Here is a 13,622-nt window from a genome sequence, read left to right as displayed (position 1 = left end):
GAGTGTTAGTGGGGTCATCCTCGTAGATTTGTGAGAGTTTCCCTTGCATTGGGTTTCTACCTGACCCCCAAATGCCCCTTTCCAATTTTTAGTCATCTCTTTCTCTCCTTTGTACTCCCTAACCAGATCCCTCAAGTTCTCATCCTCACCTGCCCCCAGTCCACCCGGGAGATCTCTTCTATTTCCCCTTTCTAGAGAGATCTATGTGTCTATCTACCCTTGGGCCCTCCTTATTACCTAGCCTTTCTGGGTCTGTGGATTGTAGCATGGTTATCCTTTACTTTACAGCTAATATCCACTTGTGAGTGAATGTACATACTGTGTCTGTCTTTCTGGTTCTGGGTTTCCTCGCTCAGGATGATGATTTTCTAGTTCCACCCATTTGCTTGATGTCATTGTTTTTAACAACTGAGTAATACTCCATTGTGTAAATTACCACTTTATTTATTTTTTGGTTGACCTTAGTGTAGCTTGAGTTTTCCTGCCTGGCCCACAGTCAGAACAAAGCTCTCTCACCTGCCAGTCCCACAGCTGCTCAGACCCAACCAAGTAAACACAAAGAGACTTACATTGCTTACAAACTGTATGGCCATGGCAGGCTTCTAACTGTTCTTATATCTTAAATTAACCCATTTCTATTAATCTATAAGTTGCCACGTGGCTCGTGGCTTACCAGTATCTTAACATGCTGCTTCTCATCACGGCGGCTGGCAGTGTCTCTCTTGCTCAGCCTTCCTGTTCCCCGAAATCTCCTCTCTCCTTGTCCCGCCTATACTTCCTGCCTGGCTACTGGCCAATCAGTGTTTTATTTATTAACCAATCAGAGCAACACATTTAACATACAGACCATCCCACAGCACCTTAGTGTTGTAGAATATTAGTTTAAGATGTGTTACATTCATTTATGTTGTGGAACATTTGTTCAATGATGTGTTGCATTCTTTTATGTTGCATTTGTTTAACTCTGTAAAGCTGTGTTTGTTACTTTGCCTGTCTGAAACAACTGATTGGTTTAATAAAGAGCCGAATGGCCAACAGCTAGGCAGGAGAGGGGGATAGGTGGGGCTGCCAGGCAGAGGATAGATAGGAGGAGAAATCTAGTGAAGAGCGAGGAGCAGGAAAAGGAGGAGAGGAGGACGCCAGGGACCAGCCACCCAGCCACACAGTCAGTCATGGAGGAAGAAGGAAAGAAAGATATATAGAATAAAGATAAAAAGCCCAGAGGCAAAATGTAGTTATAGGGAGATGGGATAATTTAAGTTAGAAAAGCTGGCTAGAAACAAGACAAGCTAAGGCCAGGCATTCATAAGTAAGAATAAGACTCTGTGGTGGCCAGCCCCCAAAGAGTAAAGAAAAAAACAAACAAAAACCAACTATACCTTAGTGGCGTTCTTAGTAAGTGGCTTTCTTATAAAGGTGTGTTGGGGTTATCAGTCTGTTACAGTGTTGTTTATTTCCAGCTGGACATCGTAATGTAATCTCCCTGAAGCTTTAGCTATGGTTAGTGAGTCTGGACACTGTTCATACAGTATCAAGTTGAATAGGCCCACTGTGTACCACGAGTGAATTCACTGAGGCAGCTCAAGCAGGTGTGGTGTAGGTAGTGTGGGGGTGCACTCTGTGGTTGTTCCTACAATAGGGGTGGTGGGCTCTGTTGAGTGGTGGGATCTCCCAAGGCTGCTCCAACGATGACCAGGGACATGTTTCCACTGGTTTGGGGACAGATACTTCACAAGGAGAGGCAGGGGTAAGGACCAGCTCCACCTCTGAGACATTTTTATTAGTGGTAATCAGACAAAGGGTGGGTCCTCAGCTCCCATGGCAATGCACACCTGGGATGTGGGGGATGGGGGATGTGGGGGATGTGGGGGATGTGGGGGATGGGAGATGTGGGATGGGGGGGGATGGGGGATGTGGGGGATGTGGGGATGTGGGGGATGTGGGGGATGTGGGGATGTGGGGGATGGGGGATGGGGGGATGGGGGGATGGGGGATGTGGGATGTGGGGGATGTGGGGATGTGGGGATGTGGGGGATGTGGGGATGTGGGGGATGGGGGGGATGTGGGGGATGTGGGATGGGGGGATGGGGGATGTGGGGGGTGGGGGATGGGGGATGGGGGATGTGGGGGGTGGGGGGTGGGGGATGGGGGGATGTGGGGATGTGGGGATGTGGGGATGGGGGATGGGGGATGGGGGATGTGGGGGATGGGGGAGATGTGGGGATGGGGGGATGTGGGGATGTGGGGATGGGGGGATGGGGGGATGGGGGGATGGGGGATGGGGGGGATGGGGGGGATGGGGGGGATGGGGGGGATGGGGGGGATGTGGGGGACGTGGGGGACGTGGGGGACGTGGGGGACGTGGGGGACGGGGGACGTGGGGATGGGGGACGTGGGGATGGGGGACGTGGGGATGGGGGACGGGGGGATGGGGGGACGGGGGGATGGGGGGACGGGGGGATGGGGGGATGTGGGGGATGGGGGATGTGGGGGATGGGGGATGTGGGGGATGTGGGGTGGGGGTGGGGTGGGGGAGGACTGGAGCTCTTCTCCTGCCAATTTCTTCATTTGTTGTGGCCACCAGAGATCAAATTGATGGGTCACAGCTGGAGCTGTGATGCATACATAAAAAGGAGGCAAGGCATGTAAGGCCAAGGAAGGGGGTTTCTCTCCAGACCTTCTTAGGCTGTAGACTGGAGGCGGGGTTACAGCCAGAGCCAGAGAGGCACTCCAGCACACCTCTGTAGGTGGGGAGCGATGAAAACTGAGTTCCTTCTCTGCACCGCTGGCAGCAGGCGCCATGGGTGCCCTGGTGAGAGGTGCTTGGAGAGAAGTTCCTGGTCTTGGAACCCACACAAAACCACAGGTGATTAGTCATGTTCCCTGTCTCAGAATCCCCTGGTTCTTATGGACAGCACCCTCTGCCCCGCTCTGCATCACACCGCCAGCTCCCCACCACACAGCATTCTCAGCGTGCGTGATTACTCCTCCAAGCCAACCCTGGTTTGTGAGGCAGCCATCTACTAAGCCTGCTAAGCTGTGGAGAGTTTATGGGGTCCCACAGATGAGAAAGTGCATGTATTTCTGACCTCCAATGCAGTCCAAATTTAGATAGTACGTTCCCTCTCAAGACGGCTCCCAGCTACAGCACCCTGTGGGTGGGGCACTGGGAGTGGAGTGAATTTCAGGTCACCTCGGTACACAGCTGTAAACCTGTTGCTTTGAAGCAGCTATCTGGCCTGTCAAGAGCCTTGGTTTTTATTAGAGGGTCTCATCATGAGTCTGGAACTCACTCTGTAGACTAGAAGGCCTCCGTCACACATCTACCCGCTTCTGCTGTGCTAATGATGATGCTACCATGCCAGCTTTTTTATTTTCAATGTGCGTTGGTGTTTTGCCTGCACGTACATATGTGTGAAGGTGCCAGATCTCCTGGAAGTGGAGTTATAGACAGCTGTGAACTGCCATGCGGGTGCTGGGAATTAAACCCAGGTCCTTTGGAAGAACAGCCAGTGCTCTTAACTGCTGAACCAGCTCTCCCGCCCCCCCCCCCAGCTTATTTATTATGTGTGTATGAATGTGGGCATGCACGTGTGATGTCACACATGTGGGAGGCAGAGGACAACTTGCAGGTATTGTCTCTCTTCTTCCATGGCGGGTTCCAGGGACTGAAGGCAGGTCATCAGGCTGTGCGACAAGGACTTTGCCTCCTGAACCATCTTGCTGGCCCAAGATCTTTTTTATGATTATAGTTAAAGTGTTAATTTCTTCTAGCTTTATATAGATAATATCCCATACCTTAATTTTTTTCAAAATGTTGACTATAGCTAATATGTGATTTAAATACAATCTCTTACATATACAGACATTTCAACCTGTATTATAAAAAAAGCCTTTGTGTGACCAGTGTGTATATACATAAGCATGCCTGTGTGTGTGTAGGGGGGCAGAGGCCAGAGGATGCCCTGCACTCAGTGTTGAGGCTGTAGGCCTGTGTGGATACTCCTGACATTGTGCATGAGCACTGGGGGACCCCAACTCAGGTCCTCAAGGTTGTACAGCAAGCATTCTTACCCACTGAGCCGTCTCCCCGGCCTCTCAAATGACATTTTTTTTTTTTAAATGTACATTGGTGTTAGGCCCACATGTGTGTCTGTGTGAGCGCGTCAGATCCTCTGGAACTAGATTTACAGTTGTGAGCTGCCACGTGGGTGCTGGGAATTGAATCTGGGTCCTCTGGAAGAGCAGCCAGTGTTCTTAACCACTGAGCCATCTCTCCAGCCCCTCAACCTGTTTTTATCTCTTGAAAGCACATGTAGAAATTATATGGTATCAGAAAAGGCTTTATAGTAATCCAGGGTAGGAATGTGTTCAGAAAAGTGAGGGGAGATAGGTAAGGCTAGCCACAGATTAGCTTTTTTGTTGTTGTTTTTGTTTTTGATGCAGGGTTTCTCTGTGTAGTTTTGGTGCCTGTCCTAGAATTGCTCTGTAGACCAGGCTGGCCTCGAACTCACAGAGATCCGCCTGCCTCTGCCTCCTGAGTACTGGGATTAAAGGCGTGTGCCACCATCACCCAGCCATAGGTTGGGAATTTTTTAAGTTGGATCAATAGATGAAGACAGTTTATTAAACTGTTTTCTCCTATGTATTAAAAACATTTCTATCAGGAGTCAGGTGATCTTTTGGGATGACATTTGTTAATCTCAGCACTTGGAAGTTGTAGGAGGCAGGAGGATCAGGAGTTCAAAGTTAGCCTTGGTATATAATGAGTTAGCCTAGCCTAAATGAGACCCTATCTCTTCTTTAAAAAATTCCATTAGTGAGAAAGATAGAAAGAAAAGCATGTGGCACACAGTGGCAGTGAGCAGGTGACAGCAACTCACTGTATCAGCAATCTGCGCCAAGGTGACACAGCAGTCCCCTAAAGTCACATGGCACTGGTCAGCAGCCCAGATGTGCAGCAACCCAGATGTGCAGCAGCATGAATCACAAGAGCTACTCACTGAAATTCAATTTTTATTCCAAATGACTATAATATCTAGAAATACAACAGCTAACCCACAAAATGGTGTGCTTAATTGGAAACCAAAGTAGCGGATTTGTGGGGGAGTGGCCAGCACGCTGCTGGCCTTGGCACCCTGGTTATGCCCAAGAAAGCATAAAAATAAATGGTGTTCCTCTTCCAGTCTGGAGGTGCAGCACTTACAGTGAGAAACAGAGAGAGCAGGAAGAAGACAGAGAGAAAGAAAAATGCCACATGATCCCAAGCCTTTGAAATAAACACACAACGGTGGAGAAGACTTTTGGTAGCAAAATTTTAACAATTCTTAAAATGGGAGTCTTTAAAAGTTCTTCAAATTCGAAAGTTAAAAAAAAGCAAAAACCAAAACCAAACAATCCTGGAGAGGGACAGTCACACTGGCTTGAAGAGCTGATGCACGTCATGAGGATGACCATCAGTCCTGCTTCCGAAACAGTGAGGACCAGTGTGCCTGATGAACCTGAACTGATTGTACAAGACCGCGCTGCTCGGCTGTCGAGCGCCATCTACGGCTCCTCCTGGCTGAGGCCGAGGCGCCCTTTCTGCACCTCTAGCTCCTCCGCACTGACCACTGACGGATCGATGGCGGCGTATTTGGTTCCCTGGAACTGCAGCAAATGTATCTGGAAAAGTGCAGAATTACTTTATTAGGGCTGACTTGTTCATGGTGCTGACGCTGATGGAGGGCTTCAGCAGTGCTTTCAAAGCACTCCACCCCTGAGACCCCATCTCCAGTCCTGAATCTTCTTTGTGAGTATGTGGAGGCCAGAGGTCAACACTGGCGGCGTCACTCCTTAGGACTCTTTAAAAAATTACCTTTTACTTACTCTGTAGACGTGCGGGGGTCAGGACAGCCTGTGGGAGTTGGCGGTCTCATCCGTGAAGATTCCTGGCACTGAACAGGCTGCCAGGCCTGGTGGCAGGTCTTTCACTCACTGGGCCATCTCACCGGCCCGCCACCTTGTCTTCTGAGACAGTCTCTCAAAAGCCTCAAGTCTGACAGAAAGCTAGGCTAGCTGGCCAGCAAACCCCAGGTCTGCCTGTCTGTGTCTCCACACCCCACTTTTTAAAACCTGGATTATGGGGACTGAACTCAGTCCTTACCCTTGTATAGCAAGCAGCATTACCAACTGAACCATCATCTCCCCAAGCCTTAATTTTTCAAGGACTGTATTACAGAACAGAAGGCGTAGCACGTTATTAATGGGCATGGCGGGAGATCATGAAAATTTCCTACAGTTCACACTAATACAGAGTGACTAGAGATAAGCCGGCAAACAAAAGAGCATGGGTCTCTCTATGTAGCTCAGACTAACCTTGAACTTACAGCAATTCCATGTCAGCCTCTAAGTGCTATGGGTACAACTGTGTACCACTGTGCCTGACCAAGGAATTGGTGGGACCTTTGACCCCAAATTGTTTTGTTTTTTTAAGGCAGCTTCTCCACATTCTTGCCAAGTTTTCATGGACATCCTCACCCACTATGACCCCCATATTTAGTGTATATATGCACTCTGGAATTTGTGGGCACAAGTGTGGCTTGTGTGTGTAGAGGTCCAAGGTTGATTACTCTCCACCTTACTCATTGAGGAAGGCAGTCTCAATCAAATCCAGAGCTCTCAATATGGCCAGTCTTTTTAATGTGTACAGGTGATTTGCCTGCATGCATGTCTATGCATCATATTCATGCAGTTCCCTTGGAGGCCAGAAGAGGGCACTGGATCCCTTGGACCTGGAGTTGCAATTGTGAGCTGCCACGTGGGAGCTGAGAGTAGAACCCAGGTCCTCTGGAAGAGCAGTTAGTGCTCTTAACTGCTGAGCCATCTCTCCAGCGCCCTGATACGGTTAGTCTTGATAGCCAGCTTGCTTTGGGAAATCCCCAGATGCTACCTCCCCAGGCTGGAAGTTCAGGCAGGCAACCATGCCCACCATGCATTTATGTGAGTCCTGGGGATCTGAACTAGAGTCCTCACACTTGCATGCCAAGGGCTTTAACAGAGCCACCTTGCCAGCCCTTCATAAAAACATCTTTTCTTTTTTAAATGTTTATGAGTGTTTTGCTCACATGTGTGTATATATAACACACATGTGTGCCGGATGCCTGTGGAGGTCAAAGAGGGTGCTGGATCTCTTAGAACTGGAGTTATAGATGGTTGTGAGCTACAGTGTGGGTGTTGGGAATCAAACCCAGATCCTGTGCTAGAGCAGCAAGTGCTCTTAACCAGAGCCATCTCTCCAGCCCTTCCTACACATCTTAAACGCGCTGCCCCATCAGCAGATGTCTGCCCTGCCTTCCGAGGTGGTGTGCGGTCCTTCTGGTCTTCTGCTACTGTGGTTAATGGTACGACGAGCATCCCTGGGCATCAATATTTCTATGTTTAGGACCACCTTCTTAGGATCTACTTCCATGAGTACATGAGAGCACTAAAGACAGGTCTCACTGTGGAAGGCGCCCGATGCTTCTTGCCAAATCAAGGCAGTCGCCTGTCACCTCATTCTAGTAATCTCTCGAGAGAATGAAGTGGTGTTTTTATTTTTGCATAATCAGATCAAGTCGTTTTCTGAGACTCACTGTTCCCATTTAGATGTGGTGTCTTGCTGTGGCTGAATTCCCTATCTCCAGGAGGCAAGGTCACACCACACCAAGGGCCACCACCACAGTGTGCCGGTGCAGGCTGCTAATCTAGAGAAGGGCTGTTAGGGAGAGTCACCTTGGGGGTCTCTGAGGCTCAAGGGCTCCTGGGCTGGACTTACCTGCACATAAAGATTGACCTCCGCACTCCTGCACAGGTAGGGGAAATTGCCTCCTGTCTTAAGGTGAGCTCTCCGGGCATTAGGGTAAAGTTTGTACATTTCTTCCTTGGCTTCTGTTGACAGTGCACTCTGGTCAAACACCTTTGAAAACAGACAAAGCTGAAACCTCATGGTATTCTTAGTACAGGACAAAAGTATCCCTTCACGTCCCTGAGTGCCAGAGCAGTCAGAGCCCACCTCCCCGTGCTGTTCCTGGTCACATCCAACTCCAACCCAACAGGTGGGGATACAGCTGTGTGGTACGATGCTTGCCTAGTGTGTGCAAGGCCCCATTCTCCCACCAGAAGAAAATTCTAATCCCAACCGAAGGCTTCAGTTACAGATTTGCTGCCAAATGTCTCTTGCAGCTCTCACCTGTAGCTAATTAACAAGATATTAATAGTGAGTAATCACTGGAAATGCTAATTTCAAGAAAGATGAAGTCTCAGGGCTGGAGAGATGGCTCAGTGGTTAAGAGCACTGGCTGCTCTTCCAGAGGACCCCAGTTAGGTTCCCAGCACTCACATGGCAACTCACAACCATCTGTAACTCTAGTTCTAGGGGATATGACACCTCTTCTGCCCATGAGCACTGCATAATACACTTACGTACATGCAGGCAAACACACATACACATAAGTATTTATTTTTTTCTTTGGTTTTTCGAGACAGGGTTTTTCTGTGTAGCCCTGGCTGTCCTGGATGTAGCCCTGTAGTTCAGGCTGGCCTTGAACTCAGATCCACCTGCCTCTGCTTCCCGAGTGCTGGGATTAAAGGTGTGTGCCACTACTGCCTGGCTGAAATACTCTTTTTTAAAAATTAGAGACTAAAGGCAGGAAGTTCAGATTTTCTGGGACAGTGGCTCTGGCAGCTGGGCACATGTGGTTTTGGATGTCTTTCAGATGCACTCAATGCAAGCTTGCATACAAGGTAGTTTTTGAAAATATTTTAAAGCTAAGCATATCTTTAATTTATATGAGTGTGTGTATGTATACATATATACACACACAAACACATATAAATTTTGTGTGTATATGTATGCATGTTTATGTGTATGTGGAGGCCAGAGGTCAACCTCAGGTATTATTCTCAAGAGCTTGTTTTTTAAGACAGGGTCTCTCAATGGCCCGGAACTCACTAAGCAGGCTAGACTGGCAGGTCAGCAAACAGGAACCTGCCTGTTTGCACCTCACCAGTGCTGGTATTATTACAAGCATGTGCCACCATGCCTAGTTTTTTTTTTTTTAAATGCAGGCTCTGGGGCTGGAGAGATGGTTCAGCGATTAAAGGCTAGGCTCACAATCAAAATGTCAGAATGTTAAATGAACCAGAACCTTCGTGCACCACTGGGGGAAATAAAAAATGACACAACCATTGGAAGACATTGTGTCAGTTCCTCAGAAAGTCTAAAGTTGAATTCCATGTGTGCCACCGTGTGTGAGTGCCTGAGGAGGCCAGAAGAGGGCACAGGATCTCTTGGAAGTAGAGTTATGGACGGTTATGAGCAACCATGTAGGTGCTGGGAACAGAGCCTGGGTTCTCTACAAGAACAATAAGTGCTCTTAACCAGTGAGCTCTCTCTGCAGCCCCAAATTACAAGATTTAAAAGCAAGGACTCAGATCCCTTTATTCCCATGTTAATAGACACATTCATAATAGTCAGATGTCCACTGAAAGGTGAAGACATCAACAAGATGTAAAGTTTATGTAACAGAGTATCACTCAGCCCTAAAGGAATGACATTCAGATACATTTTGGGGCCAGTGAATCATTTTCAATTTTTATTTTGATATGAATAGGTTTTTTGCCTGCACGTATGTCTGTGCACCACATGCATGTAGGCCAGAAGAGGATGTCAGATCCTCTGAACTGTAGTTAAGAATGCTTGTGAGTTATCATGTGGGCGATCAGGAGCAGCTAATGCTCTTAAGCACTGAGCCACCTCTCTAGAATGAATTTTTTTCCAGATTTTTATTTTAAATTATGTGTACATGTGTGAATCTTTGTGTGGGTACATGCACGTGAAATCAGTGTCTCCACGAGAGGGTTTCAGATCCCCTGGAGCTGGAGTTAAAGGCAGCTGGGAACCACCAGATATAGGCTCTGGGAATTGATTTCAGATCTTCCAGAAAAGCAGCGAGTGCTTAGCCACTGAGCCGTGTTTCCAGCCTGGCTCTAGTCAACCTTAAAAGCATTGTGATAAGTGGAACAGTCTAGACTTGAACCAGTGGTGTACCTAGAGCAAGCAAATTCACAGAAACATGTAGCCAGTTGGTCATCAGCCAGGACATGGAACATGGGGATCTACTGTCTGGCCAAGAGTTCCGGGTTCAAACTCAGGCTCTTGGGCCTGGCAGCAGGCAGTTTGGGCTGTGGAGCCATCTTGCCAGTCCTACCTTACAGAAACCCTCTACTCTTGTGAGGCAACCTCTTTGTGAAATGTTTAAAACACAGTACCTATTGATGAGAAAATAAAAACACACCAACCCAAGGGCTTGAGGTGCGTAGCTGAGTGGAAGAGTGACTGCCCAGCACACGGAAAGTCACAGGTTCTGTTCCCATACCCTAAAGCAACCCTCCCAAAATGGGTAAAGATTACTAGGCTTACTGAAATTTGTCTTTGTGTGTTTTATTTAGCCTGCATGAATGTCTGTGCCACATACATGCCTGATATCTGAGGAAACCAGGGGAAGGCATCAGAGCCTGTGGAACTGGAGTTACAGATGGTTGTGAGCCACCAGGTAGGTGCTGGGAAACAAACCCGGGTTCTCTGCAAGAGTAGTCAGTGCTCGTGACTGCTCAGCCATCTCTCCGGCCTGTATTATATATATATATTTACTTTTGGTGGCGGGAGAGTTGAGACAGTGTCACTACTTACCATTGGCTGGCCTAGAGCTTGCTATGTAAACCAGGTTGTCTCCAACCAGAGTATCTGCCTGCCTCTGTCTCCCCAGTGCTGGGGTCACTGGCATTCACTAGCACGCCCAGCACAATGCTGTCACTCTTATGAGGAAAAATCCAGGATGAGCAGTAGATTACTTTGTAATTGAGAAAGCCAAGGTATGTTTGCAGAAAAAAGCATGGTTAACATCACAAAATAACTACATCTTGGCAAGCACCTAATATTACTTCAAAAGAAACTTACATCCATGATGGTTACAGGGATGTCCCGAATTTTATGAGGTTCCACGTAAGAATTTTGACAGTTGAGAGTTAGTCTAGAAGCCAGTTCACTTTGACCCAAACTCTCCAGCTGCAGGAAGAAATACAGGGAACAGCTGTGGTCATTTTGTTTTTATGCTCACAGTAGGTCCACAGATGACATCTGTGCTTATGATGTTGGGAATATGCATGGGGGAAAAGCCACCAATGAGAAAACACAATGTCTCTGAGAGACTGATCTGGGACTTGAGGGCAGTGGCCTTTTTCGACTGTGGCACCTAAGTCAGGCTCTATAACTGGAATGTGGTCTTCCTCTGGCTTCAACCTGTGCCACTGCTTAACCCAGGTGCCATGGGCACAGCACACTAATCTGTGCACCTCCAAAGTGACAAATAACATGTAAGGACATTGGTCCTGGAACACCAGCTTGCAGACTCATTTGTCAGCTTGGCCTGAGTGGTACAGAAGGAGATCAAGTGAAAAGATTCTAGCCGGCCATGGCAGCACACCCCTGCAACCCAGTACTCAGGAGGTGAAGTCTGAGGTCACAAGATACCTCATCTCAAGAGACAACAAAACTTAGCCAGAGGTGGTAGGGCATGTCTTTAATCCTAGCACTTGGGAGGTAGAAACAGGCAGATCTCTGAGTTCGAGGCCAACCAGGGCTACACAGAGAAACCCTGCCTTAAGGGGAAAAAAAAAAAAAAGACAAAACAACACAACGTCTCACCACCCCAAAGGAGCTAGATTCTCGGATGCCCAAGAATTGCAGATGTATTCTAGTGTGGTCTTGGGAGCGTTTGTTTTTGGAGACAGTTTTGCTGTATTATCTAGGCTAGCCTCAAGTGGAAACCATTCTGCCTCAGCCTCCCAAGTGCAAAGGAGACAGGTATAACTACCATAGCCAGGCTGAAAAACTTTACTTAAAAATTAAAGATTTAATTATGTTTAAACTGTATGTGTACAGGTGCCTGTGAGGCCAGCTGAGGGTGTTGGATCCCCTGGAGCTGGAGTTTCAGGTGGCTGTGAGCTCCTTGACATGGGTGCTGGGAACACAACTTGAATCTTCTGGAAGAGCAGTACACCTCTTAACCATCTCTCCAGCCTCTAACTTCTGTTTAAGATTTGTTTTGTTTTTATATATGACACAGACACCATGTGTATCAGTGAGGGGGTATGTACGCATGAGTGAAGATGCCCTCAGCAACCACAGGTGCTGGAGTTACCACCAAGGGTGGGTGCTGGGAACCAAACTCACTTCTACAAGAGCAGCAAGTGCTCCTAGCCCCTGAGCCATTTCTCTAGACCCTGAACTTTTAGTTATTTGGTTTTTTGAGCCAGGGTTTCTCTGTGTAGACCTGGTGTCCTGGAACTCATTCTGTAGACCAGGCTGGCCTCAAACGAGTGCTGGGATTAAAGTGTGTGCCACCATCACCTGGCCCTTAAATTTTAAACTAATTAATATACAATGTAATAAACAATGTACATATGAATGGGCACCACCACAATGTATGTACACATTAGGCGATGCTGCATCAGGTTAAAGGATCTATGGCCTTAGTGTGCACAGTAAACCTTAAGACACCTTCTAGTTTTTAAAGAATCTAGTATTTTACTATTGCTGTACATTATAAAAACAAAGAAGGTCTCACTCTGAAGCCTGGCTGTCCTGAACTCACAGTGATCTGCCCGCCTCTGCCTCCCCTGACGGAGCTAAGCCCCCCACAGCAGTGGGGTCTGTTTGGAAGTATTAACAGAGGACTGCTTAACAAAGACCTCCTCTACACACCCAGAGACAGATGGACCTCTCTTCACCTGTGCACAAAACTTCCAGTACAAAGTCTCCAGCAGTATCTTTATCCTTACCCTGTCCACCATGAAGTCAATGGCATCAGCCATCATCGGGTCCACTGGGCCAGAGGAGAAGTTCCCAAGAACTATTTTCTTGAGCATAAATGCTGGCATCAGCCAAAAGCTGAAAAAAAAAAAAAATACAGAGGCTGGTGACCAACACTGAAATCTGCACAGAAACGGTGAGTCATCTTCAGCACTGAAGCTCCGTCACGGCCGGATGTCTGGAATCCTGAGGAAAGCTGAACTGCCTTCAGAAAGCCCACAACCAGCTCCTATGGATACCCCAAAGCCCCCAAGAGCGACACTTCAACTCAGGACTCAGCAATATTGCAAAATACCTCAGCACCGGCAAGCATTCTGATGACAAGTTTGTTTTTTCTAACTGGCCTCATTTCCAGTGGCTGTACAGAAAATTCAGCATTAGGAGAAATATTCCTGGCCAGGCAGTGGTGGTGCATGCCTTTAATGCCAGCACTCGGGAAGCATCGGCAGGTGGATCTCTGTGAGTTCGAGGCCAGCCTGGTCTCCACAGAGAAACCCTGTCGTTACATTCTTTACTGTATGTGTGCACCCATAGTGTACACGTGGAGGTCAGAAGGGAACTTGTGGGAGTCAGTTCTCTTTTTCTACCATGTAGGTTCCAGAACTGAACTCGGGTTTGGAAAGGCTTAGTGGCACAGCTCTTCATCTGCTGAGCATCTTGCCCACCTTCTATATGTGACTTTTAATTGGTAGGTAGTCCACGAATTTCAAATGCTGAGCGTCACCATGGG

General features: G+C 47.8%; 1 protein-coding gene across 2 annotated transcripts in view; it reads right to left on the bottom strand.

Moving 5' to 3' along the window:
* Positions 1–5,036: 5,036 nt before the first annotated feature.
* Spg21 (SPG21 abhydrolase domain containing, maspardin) overlaps positions 5,037–13,622 on the bottom strand; it is a 30,132-nt gene continuing 21,546 nt past the window's right edge. Inside the window, exons 6-9 of one of the 2 annotated variants that reach the window (XM_059266985.1) lie at positions 12,862–12,970; positions 10,979–11,086; positions 7,796–7,936; positions 5,037–5,664 (exon numbers count right to left, since the gene is read on the bottom strand). In XM_059266985.1, coding sequence (XP_059122968.1) covers positions 5,548–5,664; positions 7,796–7,936; positions 10,979–11,086; positions 12,862–12,970 — 475 coding nt within the window. In that variant the 3' untranslated portion in view covers positions 5,037–5,547. The remainder of the gene's footprint in view (positions 5,665–7,795; positions 7,937–10,978; positions 11,087–12,861; positions 12,971–13,622) is intronic. The other variant, XM_059266984.1, reaches the window with a different exon arrangement.

Source organism: Peromyscus eremicus, chromosome 7, assembly GCF_949786415.1.
Source record: "Peromyscus eremicus chromosome 7, PerEre_H2_v1, whole genome shotgun sequence".
In the NCBI taxonomy this organism is placed as follows: domain Eukaryota; kingdom Metazoa; phylum Chordata; class Mammalia; order Rodentia; family Cricetidae; genus Peromyscus; species Peromyscus eremicus.
This window is presented reverse-complemented; position numbering and strand designations above follow the sequence as displayed.